At 40.4% G+C, this 20,000-nt stretch overlaps 1 protein-coding gene across 3 annotated transcripts in view; it reads left to right on the forward strand.

Moving 5' to 3' along the window:
- The window catches only part of LOC138016017 (uncharacterized), a 27,268-nt gene that overhangs the window by 2,848 nt on the left and 4,420 nt on the right, over positions 1 to 20,000 (forward strand). For 2 of the 3 annotated variants that reach the window (XM_068863181.1, XM_068863182.1), the window contains exons 2-6: positions 1,276 to 1,373; positions 7,657 to 8,299; positions 14,382 to 14,567; positions 16,026 to 16,220; positions 18,079 to 18,366. In XM_068863181.1, the coding sequence (XP_068719282.1) occupies positions 1,320 to 1,373; positions 7,657 to 8,299; positions 14,382 to 14,567; positions 16,026 to 16,220; positions 18,079 to 18,366 (1,366 nt within the window). In that variant the 5' untranslated portion in view covers positions 1,276 to 1,319. Of the gene's footprint in view, positions 1 to 519; positions 675 to 1,275; positions 1,374 to 7,656; positions 8,300 to 14,381; positions 14,568 to 16,025; positions 16,221 to 18,078; positions 18,367 to 20,000 lie in introns of those variants that run through there. The other variant, XM_068863179.1, reaches the window with a different exon arrangement.

Raw genomic sequence — 20,000 nt, forward strand, 5'->3', positions numbered from 1 at the left:
TAAATAATGTAAAAATGCTGTGTCACCCAGATAAATGAAGCATTACATGTTACATATAATTTATTCGTTGCTGCATTTGTTATTATTAGGATGTCGAAAGAAATGAAAATGTACGAAATTCATACTTTTCTGGTGGAGTCTGTAATGTCATTGCGGAACACAAATCGCATTTGTAAACGTTTTCTCCTTAATACGTTTGATGTGCAGTGATTTCATAATGGAAGACTGTTTGCCAAGGCAGAACGAGTAGTCGACAAATCAATATTGTAAAATTCCGGTTCAGTTTCCGGTTCCGGAAAAATACAGATTCCGGATTGTTTATTTGCAAACAGGGTGAGAGTGAAAATTCGTACCCAAGTGAAAATAAGGCACTTAATGGAAGGTTGAGTTCACTGGATTGTTTTACCACAGCTAACAGAAGAAAACTCTAAAAATTTTACAACAAACCAATGACGCAATCTTCACTTAGTGTTCTGAGTCGTCACAGGGCGTGAAGACGACACACTTCAGCGATATGTAGATTCATTTGTTGTGTACCTTAACGTGCAAATTTATGTATTTGATTTGTTCAGCAAGAAATGAGTTTTGATGATCAGAAGGAGGCTTAAAAGTTCTTTTTTTCATCACGATTTAATCCGCGGTTGTCGCGACACAGTTACTGAAAGCTAAGAATGGTGGGTGCCCAGTTGCGTGTAGTTAACATGATGTGATGTAATTTTAATAATTAAGATGCGTGGTATATATGATTCGAGATCTCCGTTGCGGATTCGTTAGTTCGATTTCCATGCAAACGTTGCATTGGTTTTGCTAGTTTTCCTTTTGCGACCAATGACACGACTTTTGCGAACTCATTTTATGAGGCAAAAAATAGCGCACATTACTTTTTACATACCAGTCAAAATGTTTAAATCCCTCTTAAATACACAAGCAGGATACGGGACTATATTTAGTTTAGTTCATGGTTTGACTTTCACGCCGGAGCGATCACCAGACTAAAAGCTAAATACCAATGTTCGGCGTGAAACCCATGAGCAACTAAACTAAATATAGTCCCGTATCCTGCTTGTGTATTTAGCTCTACCTTACGGCATCATGTGGAGTACTCTGGGCAAACGGGACGCATGATTTTATTTTGCATAAATCCCTCTTAATGCCGTGACAGTGATCGCCGTTCCTAACTTAACAGCGCAGTGGATGATTGTTCAAGATAAGTCATGATACGAGTCCACTCTCCCTATGTTAACTAACGTTCAACCTCTCTTGTCCACTGTGTAGACGTCAAGTACCCTTCCATCCTGAAATACCATGACAGGCTAGACATGAGAGCGACAGTATTATTTTCTTTGTTGAGTTTTGGTGGAGGCTTACTTGTGGTAAGTAACTTTTAAATTTAATTCCTCTTTTAACATAAATACTGTTTCACTATTTATTACGTGGAATGCCCATGGGGAAGAAATTTCTGTCGATTTTTGTTTCAAACTTTTAACCTGGTGAAATTTATTGCGTTTTCCGTTGTCGTTAGCAACCGAAAGGCTTTTATCGTTATACAAAAATTGGAACTGGAGTGCCGTACAGTGATGTGGAAGAAATACGATCTATTTATGGGTCTTTATTATTCCACTATTACCCAATTTTACCGTATTTGGTGAAGAGAACGCGCAAAATATGAGACGGTAATACACTGCAGTGTCCCGGTTTGACCGGTTTAGAACAGAGCAAGTATACAGACGGAACGGGGTTTTTCAATGAAAGAAATTGTTTTCAACACGATACAAAGCCCGAGAATTGACCTGGTCATCGCTTCAATAATCAATCAATAATCTTTATACACGATAAATATTTAAAGCGATGCTTCGCTTGTGGGGTCGCTTGTCCTTTGTCATTTCGTTTATACAATCAAATAAAGGACATTTGGCTGGCTTTCTGTGCTGTTTACATCGTTCGTAAGCGCCCTGAAGGACAGATGATGCATTTTTTTTAGAAACACTCCTATCAAATAATATGTGCAAAAATGACCCAGATGTAGGGTTACATTACTTCAAGACGCAGTGAGTTTTTTTTTTTTTGGAAAAAATATTTTTAACAAAATGAAGAAAGCAAGCTTGTTTTGATTGTTCACTAAAACTTCTTGACCCTCTTTTACTGAGGAACTGCCAGTCTGTATGACCAGCATATATAGGTACACATACAATGGATATGTAAACATAATGTAATCAGCTTTACATAACATTTACATAGCCAACCAGGCAGCAAATTACATTTCTGGATGCCACACCTGATTCTTTCTTGGACTTCTCAGAAGACACGTATAATTTCACTTTCCAGATGACTTTTACCTGTCAATTCACTGTCTACAACAAAATATGACATCACATCACACACAGTATTCTGTACTATAAGCGATCGAGCTAGATGTAAGTACATTCGTAGCTTTTGAGCCTTCCCCTTGTTCACAGGTCTCTGTTTTACCAATACAAAAACAAACCCAAACATTCATTATTTAAGCTAACCTTAGGCCTAATTAGACCTAAACAAGAGTTTTTAGGCCTAAGGTTAGCTTTAACCTGTGTTTTGAACCTGCCCTCCATTTTCAAATGGTACACTATAACTTTCCAATTTTTATATAATAATTACAAAAATAACCAAAAACCAGAAAGGCATTTTTTTGATAAATATTTCATCTGTCCTGAATTCTTCAGGGCACAATGGAAGGGGGAAGAAAGAGCTTCTTGTCTGGCTTTTCATTTCCTAAGACTTATAATCAGGAAAGGACAAGACACAAATAAGTGTTATAACCCATCTTAAGAAATTTCTCAAATATTTTTATTAATAATAATACTTTTTATTTGATTTTATTGTTGCATATGGTACATGTATATTTGCAGATCATAAGGGACAATGCTTGTTTGTAAGTAGAGTAAATATCAGACTGCTTTATGCAAAATAACATTCCAGCTGTTAGTGCTTATCTTACTTATTCTAATAAAGCTTTCAATGCCGGGAAATATGTACCTCATGTTAAATGGGAAACACTTTTCCAACAATTGTTTTTGAATAAAAGTAAACCTTCAAGGTTAAGAGGTGATCATTCTTTGAAATATTTGAGAAAGGTGCTAAGGCGGTGTTGGTTCGTAACTGTTTTGTTTTTAAGATAACCTTTAAGGGTAACCTTCATTGAAGTAAAACTTCACACGCAAAAAAAAGAGAAGTCATGATAATCTGGAAATAAAAAATGATGCTCACAAAAAATGGTGATTACATATATGCAAACGAACGACAAACTCTTCGACTCTTTGATGACATCGCTCCTTTTAAGAATTTGGTTTACAAGTAACAAAGAGGAATAATTGAGAACTTTCTAACATTTCGTGAGCTATCGGCTATTAGAAACATGACTCCTTTTCCCACTAACAATTATTTCTCACCTAAAATCGTCCGAGGAGGAAGAAGGAACGGGTGTTGTAGATTGAGATGTCGTACAAGTACTGTTTCCTACCGGACTTTCCAATTCGTTGAGAACTGTTCTCAGCACATTAGTAGTTCTTTGGAGAAGGCTCTCCCTATCAGTTTCTCTTGTATTTGGATTTCCTTGATCCATGAATGGATATCACAGGAATTGAAGTTCACGTCCTTATAATCACCGTAAATCCCTAGTTTTGCTCCAGCCAGTGCTGATTACGAGCTGTTCGTCATGTAATCATCACTGTGAGGCTTGGTCTCCCTTGCTTTAACCGCTGACAAAAGGTAGGTTGCGACTGAACCACAGATTACGATCCAACGAAATACTGTTTCCTCGGTAGTAGGGTGATTCAATATCGAATGCAGTAGAGAAATGAACCAATGGAATGACACTTATGACATAATTACTTAAGTACGATCTAATGGAACGTGGCTACAATCCAGTGGCATACAGGTACGATCAAATGGCATGCAGGTAACGACCAATGGCATATAGGTACAATCTAATGGAACCGCAAGCACCGGGTCCAAACCATGGGCCTTAGGTACCAAAGGGTTCACTTGGTTGACTGTGCCTGGAATTTTGTCGACGTACTTTTCAATTCTCTTCTTATTGACCCCAAGGGCACCAATGACAACTGGTATTATTTCCACCTTCACAGGCTGATCTTTGCCGCTATAAAAACCAGAGGAAACGGGTGATAACCTATGACCAAGGGTTCCACACGATCTCTTTTCCTTAGAAAATGTATCAAGCACATTTGTCAGAATCCTTGCTGTTCCTAATAGTGCAGTCTTTTGTAGGAATGCTGTTCGGAGTGTAATGCCCAGTTTCCCAACCCATCAAGGGCGCCAACAATTATAGGTATTACCTGAGCACTTTTCAAATTCCACATTCTCATAATTTCTCTCTTCAGGTCTTCGTATTTTTCAACCTTTTCACCCTCTTATTCAATAATTCTTGAATCTCCGGAGATAACGATGTCAACCGATGTCAGGCCTTCTAGTTTCAATAATATGGTCACATTGCATACAAACATCCCACAAGACTTTGATTTTTTCACTATCCACTGCACTCTCAGGTGTATGTGTTGTGGTTCAATTTTGTTTTTGACTTGAAATTTTTTTAACCAGCTCATGATTTTTTCAAACCAGGTTAAAGTTTGTAAACTGCTTTTTTCAATCAACTGTCTAAAAAAGGGCATTTTCTTTTTTTGGGGGAGTAGTTAAACCAACAGGGGCTTGGTTTTTTTAGCGGGTTAAAAAGAACTAGACATTTTTCCCTTCCTTCTGCTCACCTACCCCTCCCTGATCTTCTCCATTACCTCCATCCTACCCCGCCCTTCCTTCACACATTCCCCCTCCCCCTCGAATACCACTTATGGCCATTCCCCCGACAACACTACTCACACACACTGCATATTTGTCAAGACCTTTCTCTGTACTCATCAGAACTTGATCTTGATCTTCTGGATCTGCTACCTACTCCTTAATCGACTTGACCACGCAAGCAAGTGTGCAAATTCCACAGAATAATTTACAAATAAATATTATATTATTCACCCCAGGCCACTCTCGGCCCAAACTTTAATATATTCACAAATGTGTAATACAGCACCAGTCACGCCGACGCAATTGTGTAAATGAAATAGATTTCTACAGAAAAATAGAGGAATTGAAAGGCTACCTAAAAAGAAAAGACTCACAAAAAAATTGTTGTTTAGAAGATGATATTTACAACAAGGCCAAACATTTCTTGAAAGAAAAAAACAGAGAAGCAACTCTGCCTTTCCGCCAACTGCCCCTCAGGAAACAAGGATCGATCTAAGCCGAAACAGTTAACAAAATGGAACAACATATGATAACTCGAAGGAAATTGGTTGCATGATCTCTTCACTGGAAACAACAAGAAAGTAGTTCCAAAACGGAAACTGTTTCAAGTGTTGTCCCAAGCACACAGTCGAATTACTCCACTGATTTAATTGAAAATCTGAGAGACAAATATTTGCATCGAGCTTTTTGATCCAGAGACCCTGAACTCCATCTCTGCCTGGTTAATTTAGGGATGAAACTATTCTTTAAAGTAGCCCTGTGGCCAAAAAATCAATTCTTAATTTTCTTTGGATTTCAAAACTATGTTAACTAAACACCAAGCGACCAAAGTTTTAAGCCTTGATTTCAAACAGACACCTGTTTATTTTAACTGGAATTTTCCTATTTAATGGTCCGCCATTACTAACTTTAAAGTTGTTGAGAGAGCTGGATCGAAGAGAAAATGACGTCAAAAGCTCACTAGTTTGAGAATGCAATGCGTGTGTACACCGCAGAATTAATATGCAGCACAGGAGTTTTGGGCTTTCAGACTTTTACACGTGTTTTGCATAGATAACAAGCTGCATTCACCCGCTGAAATTTTAAGCTAGTGAGCCTTTGACGTCACTTTTCCCTGGATCCAATCCTCTGAGATTTTGAACGTGAGTTATGGCAAACCGTGAAATCCAATACTTACACTCAAAGTAAACGGCCTTTGGATAAAAATCAAAGCTCAAGATTTTGCCAGTCAGGTGTTAAGCAAACAAACTTTCAAAATCTGACGGAAAAAGGAAAATGATTTTTCTTTTATCACAGGGGGGCCTTAAGCGTCCAGTTGTATAATTGAACAAAGGGTACGTGCGTAGATTTCTTAAATTGTACTTAGAGGACTTGACATCAGGAAGAGGGCTTGTTAACTTTTTGTCTTCTTGGTGTTGAATGTTCTTGTATAAAGTCTGGCATTGGCCAAATCTGCGTTGGTGTTTTTTTTTCGACAAGTGGTAAGCACTTAAGAGCATACAATCGTTTGCTTGCTTTGGTACAGATGTTTTCCAGTGCTGTAGCTATGTACACATCTATACAATGAACTGTAACTTCATATAGCCATCAACGCACAAATGTTATTAACAGTAATCGTTCAAAAATGCTGGGTAGCGCAACGTATAAAAAATATATTACTTGTACCTCGGTATAACGAACATTTTGGTGGTTTTCCTCAAATTCGTTATATGGAGGTTTTCGATATAACGAACCAATTTCCCCAGTCCCGTGGTACTTCGTTAAATCGAGGTTCCAATGTACCATAATTTCTTATCAATGGTGCTCCGTGCCAGCGTCTTTGGCACCCCGAGCTCCGCTAAAAAGAAGATCACCAATTTAACCTGGGTAAAACGGATTCAACCTGAGAACGGATTTAACCGGCAGCATCTTGTTCTCTGCAACCATGCTGTAACGCTCACGTGCAGCGCGAGGCTAAAAACATTTTATTCTTAGTGTTCCATTTGGATTTCGTAGTTAAGCCATTGTTTGTTCTTGTCATTTTTGTTCATTGGAGATACATTAATCATTTATGTGCCCATCTTTGACATGCTCTTCCTTGACTACTTGAGCTGTAAGAAAACAATGAAAACAATCAAGTTTTTAACTCAAGGCATTCTTGTAAAAAAAAATTCAGTGATGAAACATGCGAGCGTTAGTCCTACTAACGGAAATGGGCCCACCCACACAAGGACAGAGAAAAACTCTGACCAGGGTGGGAATTGTAGCTCAGTCGCGGTAGAACAGCGGTGATCTAACCCGAAGCTCGTGGGTTCAATTCCCACCGTGGTCAGATTTTGTCCATGGTACACAGCAGCTACGTTAGTATCTTATACAATGAAGACCTAAAAATGAAAAAAATATCAGTAAGACCTGGAATGTGAATCTAAACAGCTACTTACAAAACTTACATATTCAAAAACGCCTCCATGCCTTCGCCAAACTAGAACTTCATTCTTCGAAGACTAGACGAGAAAGGCGATCCCAAACTCCTAAAAACAGCTTTCTCAACATGACGGTGCAATAAACCAGACGAAAGGAATTCAAAGCATTCGAATCTATCAATCAGCGCAACGCGGTCGTTGTTATTTTTAAAGCCCAACCACACTGATTGGTATATTCGAATTGGCTGTTAGCATTCTATTTGCATCAATGTCCTGTAACAAAAATCGTACGGCTTGATAATAGCCCGGGGCGGAGTTAATCAAATTGAGATAGGAGCAATCTTTTATCAAAGATAGCGTACCATGGACGTTAACCTAAATTGGTGCTAATGAGGCTTTGAACAACACGCCTCAAACCAATTTGGTTTAATATTAGAAATTCATGTTTTTTCTCTTTTGTTAGGGTTTGATTGAGTGCATTCAACCTTGTGAGACAAACCAGTTTCCTATCTTCTGGCCAAATGGTGGCTTCAAACGTTGCATAGATTGTGAACTATGCCACCCTGGATTCGGATTGTACCCAAATTGTGGAGAAAAATTAACGCATCCACCGAACATTAGCTGCAAACCTTGTGAAAATGGAAAGACATTTTCACAAGAATATGATTCCAGCGGGTGCAAATCCTGTCATTTATGTGCGCAGCATGAAATAGTCACTCAGGATTGCACTCCTCGTTCTGACACAGTTTGCAGTGGGACTTGTGTTCAAGGTTATTTCTACCACGATTCAACTCGTGACTGCCGAAAGTGTTCACACTGTTGTAATGATGGAGAAGATGAAAAACAGCAAGAATGCATCAACCAGGGATTATATGTCACTCATCAACATTGTGCTCCGAGACCAGATAAGACATGTGGACCAACTCTAACTCCAACATTAACCACCGAGAGTGACCAACAACAGGGTCACGGTAAAATCAGCTTGATATTATCAATTGTCGGAATCATCATAGGAGTGCTTCTCGGTGCAGGTTTTGCCGTTTACTGTGCAATACGTATTCGGCGGAGGAAGACCAGTCAAAGGAATAAGGGAAATGTTACAAATGGTAAGTTTTTAATTGTGTACAAGACACGATAAAATTATTTTAAGTGTAGTAGCTGTCCAAGACAATATAATTTTATCTGGAAAGGCAAAATTATTCAATCTCTAACTGGTCCATCCACAAAAGAGAAATCTCGGGGTCCTCAATGAGGAAACTACCAAACATGCTTTTTATATCTTCGACTCACAAATAACAACAACAACGACAATTTTATTACCTTGTTAAGTGGAAAGAAAAAGATTTACAAATATATAGCGGGAACAGTAATGGGTAAAAGTTACTAAGAATAACTAAAAAGCTAATCTAGCTGAGTAACATAATTAAATAATTGAACTGAATGCAGTTGGCAATGAAGAGTTGGTAATCTAAGAAAAATAAAAGAAAAAAGAAAAATAATCAGTAAATGGAAAACAAGAAGAAAAGAGAGCTGATGAAAACTATGGATATTTGAGCGCTACTTGAAGTACATGTCACAGTATAGGTCACGCGTTACGTGTCACGTGTACATCATGCTACTACCATTTGCGTCCAACCTTGAAGCGTGATGAATTTTGCGCGAAGTTTCACTTTTCAAACGTTAAAGCTTCATTTACACTACACTGTACACACTAGCAAGTTTTCCTTGACAAGTTTTCCTTGAAAAGTTTTTCCTTGACAAGTTTTCCTTGGTAGTGTAAATGAAAAATATGACAAATTTTCCTTGACAAGTGCACTTGACAAGTAATTTACACTAGCAAATATCGTCCTTGACAAGTTTTTCCTTGAGAAGTGTCCTTGTTCAAAAACTTGCATGCTAGTTTTTGAACAAGGAACCTTGACAAGGAAAAACTTGCCATATTTTTCCAAATACACTACCAAGGAAAACTTGTCAAGGAAAACTTGCTGGTGTAAATGAGGCTTAACGGTTTGTCCGGTTATATATCACTTTTGACCAATGAAACGTTTGCGGTTATGTTGTGAAATTGACAACGTTTTTGAGGTTGTTAGTAAAACGCATAACGGGTAACGGTGTAACGAGAAACTGGGTAACTTTTTTTTTCATTTTTTTCCCGACGCTGTGGTTAATTATTTTAAAACCAAAAAGACCGTAAAAAATTAAACAGAGAAAAAAATGGTAAATAAAGACCTGGCCCGCGCTGGTTCTTGACGTCTTTGATGTTTGTCAGCTTCTTTGACGGGCGAGTGCCCTGCTTAAGATGCAAGTGGACACGCCTCAAATCCGGGCAGTCTAGCTGCGACTGGAGCCAGGCGTAACGGCTAATGAAAGGAAGGGGGCATCTTCCCCGATAAAACATCATGAACAGATATGGGACGTACAGCCAGGTCTTCAGCATCGGATACAGACTTGGCAGCGAGGGTCGTCACAAGCTGGTGCGTTACGACAAGCGAAGTCAGAAGGTAGGTTCGCAGAACCGGCCAGATGAAGCAGCGTGACTTGGTAGAGGTTAACAGATGAAGTCACCCGAGTACTGGAAGAGAACTGGCCAGGGCAGAGCTTGTCAAAGGCCTGAAGACACGGCTTGCTATCAGTCAGCACATAAGTCTTAGACTTTGATTGAATTATATAAGGGGCGAAATGCTTGACAGCTGCTGAAATAGATAATGCTTCTATTTCACAAGGCAATCAGGAAGCTTGATGTTTTTTAAATTTGGCACTGAAATATCCGGTGAGGTCTGGGTGGAGCTTCTGGTCACGAAGTACATAAAGAGTGGCGCCAAGGCCATTCATCTTGACAGAACCATCGGTCTCGATCCAGAGCTGATCATCAGGCTTGGGAGGAGAGATGGATTTGTTAGACGATAGGGCTTCTTGACAGGAGCGGAAATGCACCAGAAGCTCGTCAGACCAGGGGATCGTATCCTGAGATTGACGACGAGCCGTAAGGGACTCGAGAGGAGCGAGGAGCTTAGCAACTCCACTAAGGACCCGGCCAAGCATTTTGTACGAACCAACAAAAGCACGAAGACCGCGGACGTTCTTGGGAGGCTCGCAAGAAGCCAGTGGAGCTACACGGTGGGAGAAGCACGGATCGAGCCTTGAGACCATATCCATATAGGCAATGTGGTGGCCCAGTGGTTAGCGCGCTTGCCTTGAGATCCGGGGATCCCGGGTTCAAGACCCGCTCTGACCACTCGTTGAATTTGATCCTGGTAGTCACTGGTCCAACTTCCCAGCTGCACTTGTAAATAGCCAACTGGTTTGCCTTCGGCCAGTTGGGATTCTTAACAGTTGTAGTTGTTGTGATCTGTTGTTTCGTTGATTGTGTTTCATTGGCCCTGAAAAGCCCCTATAGTATTGTATGTATTGTATTGTATCCAACCCGCTGGTCCATGAATATTTCCTGATCTATAGGTGCATGTAAATATGCAGTCTTAACGTCCATCTGGTGGACCGTGAGGTTGTAGGCAGTGTGGTTAACTGAAATGTATCATTCTCTTTGAGTGATTTCATCTCCTCTTCCATTGCTTGTCTCCATTCTGTAGCACGAGGCGAGTTCATGGCCTCTGCATATGTTTGTAGTACTCCACAAACCCTATAACAGTAATCAGTACTGTTATAAGCTAAGTCGTTACCATCATTTAGGTCAGTATAAAATTCAGCTAAGTACTTAGGAGGCTTCCTTTCCCTTTAAGGGTACCTTCTAGCCTGAATGGGGTTACCTGCAACCTGTTCATCGTTTTCATCCTTAATTAAACGTCTGGGTCATCTGTGTTGGCGTCACTGTTTGGGATGTCAACCCTTTCATTTTGGTCTTTACCAGTTGGGGTGTTCGTGTCGACCTTGCAGTCAGGGTTGGCTGTTTCAGCCTCGTTTACTGGCAATCTGCATAAGCCTGAGTCCTCATATGGCAAGTCAGTTTGTGTTTGCTGTTCTACACTGTCTTTACTAATAAATCTGATAAGTCTGTGTTTTATGACCTTACCATTATCTGGGTGATACACCAGGTATGCGGGGCTATTCATATCGTAGCCCACAAACACCCCCTTTGTACACCTTGAGTTTAACTTCTTATGATCATGGTTGTATGCGTAAGATTCTGATCTAAACACTCCCATTCTGGAAAGATCAGGTTTTGGCCCAGTTAACATGAAATAGGGCGTATTCTTTATCCTAGTATTCTAACACCTGTTCCAAATGTGGGAAGCAGTCTGAATGGCATACGGTCACATACTTTTGGGCAACTGCTTCTCAATGAGTAAACACCTACCTGTTTCGAACAGGGTTCGCCAGTGTTTCTCAGCAGTGCCGTTTTGATGTGGGGAATAAGGAGAGGATGTTTCATGTTTTATGCCTCTCTCCCTAAGGAGCGTCTGAAAAGAATTGCTCGTAAATTCTGTCCCATTGTCAGACCTCATGCACTTAACTTGACCATACAGGCGAACAGTCAGTCAGGAACTTTTCTGTTGCCTGTACAGTATCGCTCTTATTTTTGAAGAAATAAACAAATACGGCCCCAGAGAAATCATCGGTGAAGGCGATGCTATATTTAAAACCTTCTTTACACACTGGGTTAATGGGACCGGCCAAATCTGTGTGTACCATTTCTAAAGGTTTTGCAGCTCTAGCATCCGGTCTTCTATTTCTATTATTGACAAACGTTCCTTCTATGCACGTGTTACAATTAAACTTAGATTTATGTCAACTACCAGATATATATACAATGGCCTAATATTTCATGCCATGCGTGGACGTCATGCGAGACGCTTATGCCTTATCACTATTGTTATCATACTGTTCAACAGTGTTCAAATAATATAACTGGCCATGTTCCTCGATAGCGAACGTGGTGCCATCCTTATGAACAAGTTCGTTATGGCCTCGTTTGAATTTCAGTTGTGCTCCATTTGATGTGGCAGCTTTCACCGAGAAGATATCTTGGGGATATGAGGGTATGAACAATGCATCTTTCAGCGCAGTTTTTACATGCCTCCCATTCACATCCTTCAGTATTACCTCTGCAATCTCCTCGTTTGACTGCTATATTCATAGTCTTCGTTCCATCCGCCAACTCCATCTTTTAAAAATGTTAGTTGTGACAGTGTGGATGTACTCCTGTGTCAACCATTAATCCTGTCGGTGTTCCCCTTAAATGGTTTTGATTTGCTCGCTGAAAATGGCTTGTTTTTTTTTCTGTCCTTCCGGTTGTGTGCCTTCTGCATTCGCCGTCAGTGTGAGTGGTGCTCTTGTGATAACTGCACCACTTCGTCGCTTCAGATTTTCCCGGACAGTCTTAAATAAAATGGCCACTTTGCCTGCAACCATAACATTTCTGGGGATGTTGGGGATACTGTCTTCATCACTTGATCTGCTTTCACTTTTGTGATGAATTTCTCCGTTTCTTCAAAACTTCTTAGCTGGACTTTCAACTCGGTCAATGTTATTTCACTTGTGCTTTGGGTGATGTGAATTGTCAGTGGTTTATAAGATTCTGGTATTCCTTTAGGGATCGTGGCTATAATCAATCCATCGCTGAGGGTTTCCTTGGCGTTTCTGAGAGCCGTGATTGCTTTTTAAGCCCTAATCAAGTACTCTGTAACTGTCTCGTTCGTTCCCATCTCGAGCGACGTCAACTCGGTGTAGAGCGTTATTATTCGCGGCTTACTTTGGCTTGCATAATGCTCGCGTAAGATCTTCAGAGCCTTCCTACCGTCATCGGCAGCATCCCTCATTACTAATGAGAGGCTTTTGTCGTCTAGAAATTGTATAAGTTCCGCATAACATTCTTCATTTTTGGCTTCGTCGGGCGGGTCTTCCGACGGTAGAATTGTCGTCTTCAGTTTTAGCATTCGCAAGTGCCCAAGGAATTTGGCTTCCCCATAACTCGTAGTCGGTCTCATCGCCGTTGAAAGTCAGTCTTTTCCACCTCGAGTCTGACATGGGCCCATAACCTGTTGAACTCATTGCTTCCACTGTTGTTTTTATTGCAATTATCAAGAGCACGAGGGAACAAGAAGAAGGAAGTAACCCATCATGCACCTAATTTACAATGACGTAATGTATAAAAACATAACGCAACATATCAGAAAGCTCACTAGCACGTCCTCACAGGCAACAGTGACTCACGTTAAGAGCATCTTTGCAGAACACGGCATTCAAGCCCAACTGCTTACCGACAATGGACCTCAGTACGGCTCCAATGAATTCAAAGAATTCATAGAATCCTATGGTATTAAGCACCTTACCAGGTCCCCTCATTATCCACAAGCAAACGGGTCCTCTGAACGCATGGTACAAACAGTAAGGAACAGACTGACAAAGTGTGACGAAGAAGGAGGAGATCCCTACCTTGCACTGTTATCATACAGAGCCACACCCATCGACCACCAGGCCACCCAGGCCAGCCCGTACGGATACTTGACGACCATACCAAGACGTCGATCGCACCTCGTCAAAAACAACACCACAGATGGTGTATACCGACGCACAAGGTCGCACCTCAGGCCAGACACAGCAAGTTCCTCTGCAGACAGTCCCACACCAGTCCAAGTACCCACACCAGTCACGAGATCACTATCACCATTCAGGGACATGAAGTCGCCCGCAAGTGCAGACGATCAACCACCAGGAGACAGTCCAGAGCCCAGACCCCCTGCAAGCATCGAGCTGCATCCAGAGACAAGTGGATACAGGACGAGATCCAGGCGGACAGTGAAACCACCATATAAGCTAAACAGTTAAACGAGCGCTATTGTTTCGCGTTATAGCGTTAAGTTCGGTCGAACTTAATTTTGGAAAAGCGCTATTGTTCCTCGTTACAGTTAAGTCCCACAGCCAAGGCATGTTACAGTTTCAATATGAACATTGATTTAGTATCAGCTCATTGAAGATCTCTATTGCCTTATGCATTGTTGTAAAGAGGGGAATGTCACAGTATAAGTCACGCGTTACGTGTCACGTATACATTACTTTAAATAGTCGGCTCCAGGTGTAGCGGCCATGTTAGAATTGTAATAAATGTAAAAGAAAGGAAAACAGTAGAGAGAGAGCTAATTATCTAAAAGGTTAAAAATATTAACTTTAGGTTAGCCAAATCTATAATATAATAATCTTGAGTCTCAAACATTTTATCCCCATACGTGCAAGATCATGATGGACCAGAGATGGTAATCATTGAAAGATCAAAAGGATCATTGGAAGACAATGAAGGTTATCCTGAGCCCCGCTCTTCCAAACCACCTGTATATCCCAACGTGACAGATTTCCACGCTGATCATGAATCGCTGGTTGTACAAGATAAACCCCACAAGCGAGAGAAAAAAGAAAAGAACGGTAAATACAAGCCATTATGACAAAATTAATAATACCTCTCATGTTGCAATGATTGACCGATTTAGGTGGTCGCATTTCATGTACAGTACAGCTTGCTTGAATTCCTGATGCAATTTAAAAGCTAATATATTAATTTACAAAGAGATTAATCAGCACCATGCAATCCTTGTTTTCTTGCTGCATGCTACAAGTTGGAGCACGTCAATTTATAAACAGAGAGTGAAGCCATAAACCGAAGATTTAAAATGTGGGCCGTAATTTACGGCATAGTCCTCTATTCATGGTTTTAAAGTGGACCACAACCTGGTATCATTCATGAAGGCTTAAAGTTGCTAGGTCACGCTATTTTAGGTAATTTGTTTAATTTTGTTAATTATGAGCTCTAAACGTCAAATTGGCAGAACAAGAGTCTTTCATTTGCAAATCACGGCCACATAACAACTGAGAATGGTTTTCCAGCTTTGTAAATGACATTTTGATATAGACTGATATAAATTTGAAAAAAGGTGGGCCGACGTTTTTCAAATTTACCCAAATTCAATCCATTTCAATCCTCTCCAGTTTTGTCCATCCATGTCCCTTCTTGGATCCCTGTATTTTGTTAGAGATCTTCTATAGTTTTGAACAGTTATTTTGATATTTTAGTGAATTCTATGACCTCTCGATCAGTGCTGAAATTGCCTAAAATTGCGTGACCTAGCCACTTCAACTAACCGATAAGTCAATGAACAGCTTGTACAACCACCAGTCCTGAGTTTCAAACTGAAGTGATATTTGATTGATGTTTCTTTTTCAGATATTTTTATAACTTGTCTGCTTACCATACGACCAGTCCGGCCTGCACATTACTATTTTTCCCTTCCCTTTCTTGCTCTTTTTCCCTGTTTTTCCCCTGGGAAGTAAGGATGGCCCTGTGGTAACCTCTGCTGACCTGGGATCGCATCCTAGGTTTGCATGTGGGTTTCAGTCGATCGCAATCTTACTCCGAGGATTTTTGTCCGAGCACTCCGGTTTCCCCGGCTCCCTTGACGAAAATCGACTTCCAGCTTATTCGCTAATCTGGCTGTGGTGTTGTGCTCCCCGATCATGCATGGGTCGTGTTCAGGTACCGAGCGCCAAGCCAGCTGCACAGCTCCTTCTGTCCGACCTCGTTGAGATGCGCCCTTAGCAATTCAGTCTCTGATTGCGAGAAAGCGGGGCGATCGGCAGGTTATATGTATTATCATCGTTATTACTTTTCGTCACCATTATTCAGCCCGTTTCCTCGTGCTCATGCTTGCTTTTTTTTCGCTGCTCATCACAATAATTTTGTAAACAGATATCATCCCCATTGATAGAGACAGAGGTAATTATCTAAAAGGTTGAAAGTATTAATTTCAGGTTAGCCACGTGCCTGCGCACTTAAAAATAATTATATATACAGCTAATCTTGAATCTCAAACACTTTATCCCCATAAGTGCAAGATCATGTTGGACCAGAGACGGGAACCGTGCCAAGATCAAACGGAATGCAAGACAAATGCAATGCAGGGTATTCTGAGTCCCGCCCTTCCACACCACACGTATTTTGCAACGTTACAGATTCCCACGCTGATGATGAATCGCTGGTTGTACAAGATAAACCCCACAAGCGAGAGAAAAAAGAAAAGAACGGTAAATACAAGCCATTATGACAAAATTAATAATATCTCTCATGTTGCAATAATTGACCGATTTAGGTGGTCGCATTTCATGTACAGTACACCTTGTACGGCAATACAAGTTGGAGCACTTCAATTTATAAACAGAGAGTGAAGCAAAAACTAAAGATTAAAAAATGTGGGCCGTAACTCATGGTACAACCCTGAACTCGTGGTTTTTAAAGCGGGCCACATCCTGGTATAATCAAGGCTTAATTCAACGACAAGGTCGATAAGTCATGAACACCTTTTTAGAACCATCAGCCCTCAGTTCCGAACTCAGTTACTTTAAAATCTGAATCTGTTTTAAATGTAGCTGATGGTTAATTTTTTTAAGACGTAATCAATCATTGTTTTTATTCTCAGAGCTCTTTAACGGCCGTCAGGGGCACACAAAAGAAACTGACGGAAGCAGCCTGCCAAGACATTAAGGCTCGTTTTAAACTATGATGTTTAGGCAGGCCTAAAAGCGGAGCTCTTTGCTTATTATTGATTTATGATTTTGGTTTCAGAAATTTTTATAACTTGTCTGCTTTCCATACGACAGGTCCGGTCTGCTCATTACTATTTAATTCCCCCTTCTCTTTTTTGCTCTTTTCCATGTTTTTCGTCACCATTTCTCAGCCTGTTTCCAGATGCTCATGCTTGCTCTTTCTTGCGCTGCTCATCATTATAATTTCGTATATTTATTAGGGCTCTTTCTTGCTGTCTCTCTCTCCCTCTCTCTTTCTTTGTTTGTCATTGATATTTCGCATGTTTTCTCGTGCTTTCAGCCACTCTCTTTCACGTTGAGCATTGCTTACTTATTGCCTGCTTACTGTTTTTTCTTTTTTTTTCTCTCCCTCTTTTTCGCCTTTCCTCATTGGGTGAGATATTTTAAAAAGATATTTAGCATGTTTTCTTGGTTGTCTTCAGTCTCAAATGCAGTACTATGAATAGCACTATGGCCATGCAGCTTCCTGCCCAAAAACGCAGGTTCCAGTACGTAGTGGGACATTTTGCCTACAGCTTTTACTTAAGGTCTCGTCATAGGTTCGAGGAGTCAGTTAATTAAACTGTTCCTATTTCGCCAGTCTTTATGCTACGAGAATAAAATAAACATCATTTTAATTAATGCTCCTTGAATGTAGTTCTGAATCCAAAATAGTATTATTTTGTTTAAAGTCAGGGTGGCTTAGTGGTTATCTATCGGGCCTCCCACCACTGCGAGCCGGGGTTCAATTCTGGCCTCTGCCAACATGTGGGCTGAGTTTCAGTCGATCTGAACCTGGCTCGAGGGTTTTTCTCCGGGTACTCCAGTTTTCCTCCCTCATCAAAATCGACTCACAGCTAATTAACATCTAGCTGTGGTGCTGTGGTGCTGTGCTCCGACATCAAACATGGACTGTATAGCGGCAGCCAGAGGCGCCTTTGTATGCTTTCAGCCCGATATCGTGAGCTGCGCCCTTCGCAATTCAGTTCTCGACTGCAAATAAGGGTGATTAGCACTAGCAATATTTATTTATAGTTAGTTTTCTATGATGAGTTTGCATGCGCAAATCAAGAACAGGTAGTCCCGTATGCTAGAAGCTTAAGCTGTAGTGTTTAGGCCTAATGTTAGCATTAGTAAAGATTTGGCCAGCTAACCTTTGGTTACCAATGCCGTTGTGTCCTGCATATCTAACATTGTATCATTACGAATCTTTTTGGTGTATCTTGGGCTCTCTCTAAATTTTATTTATGCAAGACTAATCAATTCAAATGATACAAAAACGATGAAAGTAAATGGACATTAAGCTGATACAGAATTTTTTACTTAGAGAAGTTTGTAACTTCATTCCTTATAATTCAAGGATTTACCATTGAGGAACATCCAGAAACGCAAACGAAGCCAGAAGGTTCAAGAGTGGAATTAAAATGCATAGTAAAGGGAGAAAAAGAAGTGATTTATGAGTGGTTTAAAGATGAAATAAGATTAACAGAAGAAAGGAACTCTAGCCTTATCCTTGATCCACTCACGGTGCAAGACTTTGGATTCTATAGATGTGAACTGAGAAGCTGTGCGGATGCCTACCAACACACATCATCTTTCGTGACATCGCGCACAGCCGAACTTGATGTTGCACCATCTGATGGAAGGAGTGAGTCGATTCACCATTGTGTTTATATATCAATAATTATTACAGTCAAGGAAATTATGCTAACGAAAGAGTGGCTCGTGCTCTTTATGTGGGCTGGCGTGAAGTACATATATACCTCTTGCTGGTAAAATCTTGGGTGTGCCTATAAATGCAACGTGATCGAATTGATCTTCATGTTCATGTGATCCCCCTTCCTGAATCCTCAGAAAAAAAGTTATGGAACGATTTTCTTGAAACTTTCCCTGATTGTTCCCTACTACTCCCTGTTTTGGCAACTACAATAAAAACATATGTCACCGTGCTTGCTTAAGAGATATAATGGGCTAATCTTACCCCACTGATGCCTGTACTGATACTAATCACGCGCGTTATTTCATCGGCTAAGGGTACATTTTGTGGTAGCTAAACGAGAGGGTTTTTAAAGTAACACTTGAAAAAAAACCCGATAGGTAGAAAGTCTAGAGCATATGGAGAACTTTCTTGTATAGTTTATGGGAAAATCACTCAACTTAAAACGACGTAGACGCAAAACGTTTCTCGAGTCGTTGTTTTCAAGATCATAATTTATCTTAAATACATATTCGAAGGGAGGGAAAAGACTTTGTTTTTGTTCAATTTAGAAATCGGAAAGGGTACTGCAGCAGCAATTAAGAGGCAATATATCGAATATTAATTATTGAATATTAGTTAACTGGCCTCCGAAAATTTGCAATGGACCCCCATGTTCTCGGAATGCGTGCGCTTATTCGCAAAGAATTATGGGTCATTCACAACTTCTCTCACGTGTTTTGAGAAGTGTTTCAGCGTGTATGATCGACTTACGCCATATTTACAATATTGCAAATTTGATCCAATTTATAAATATTGACACAACATATGAGGAGTACAATACTGAGGAATCACCTTAAGGACGGTGCCTACTAATTCAAATGTATTTTTGCGCAGTTTACTGACTATGCAGGAAAAGCAGATCTTAACAAGTGTTATTGAAATACAAAAAGAGAATTAGGGGTAACCATGCATTTTTGAAGATAATTAATCAACAATATTTGTAAAAAGCTTTAAAACACAAAGCAATGTGTGGCGTTCTTTTCCAAATTGAAGCTTAATTATCTCTGAAAAATGCGTGGTTACCCCCAATTTTCTTTTTGGTTACCAAGAACACTTGCTAAGTTCTGCTTTCTCCGCATAGTTTTGAACCGAGCAGAAATATCCCTTTACTAAAAAGCACTGCCGATAGGAAATCTGAGTATCTCGAGTTGCGCAGAACGTATGCGCAATAACAATAGTAGGCACCGTCCTTAAATCGATAGCGTGAGATTTCGAACCTCAGCCTTCCTTTGAAGTGACGAGAAACCGCGCATGCTCCAAAACAGGGGAGGTTACCCGAGGCACTCGAAACGCAGCGCTGAAGTGATGCTGGCGGGTGAACAAAAATATAAGATCTGTTGTTTCGTCCAGGAACATGGCGGCGAAGACCTGAAATCAATGCAGGCGCGCGCTTGTTGTGTCAAACAGGGTGCTTAAGCATGCGAGACAAGGACGGCAACCGGAAGTGAGCTGCTTTCCCTTCTAAACCTTATTTATATGGCAAAGTTTCTTTTCTACATTAGAGATGATTAGTTTAAAAATCT

The sequence above is a fragment of the Montipora capricornis genome, chromosome 9 (genome assembly GCF_036669925.1).
Source record: "Montipora capricornis isolate CH-2021 chromosome 9, ASM3666992v2, whole genome shotgun sequence".
NCBI lineage: Eukaryota > Metazoa > Cnidaria > Anthozoa > Scleractinia > Acroporidae > Montipora > Montipora capricornis.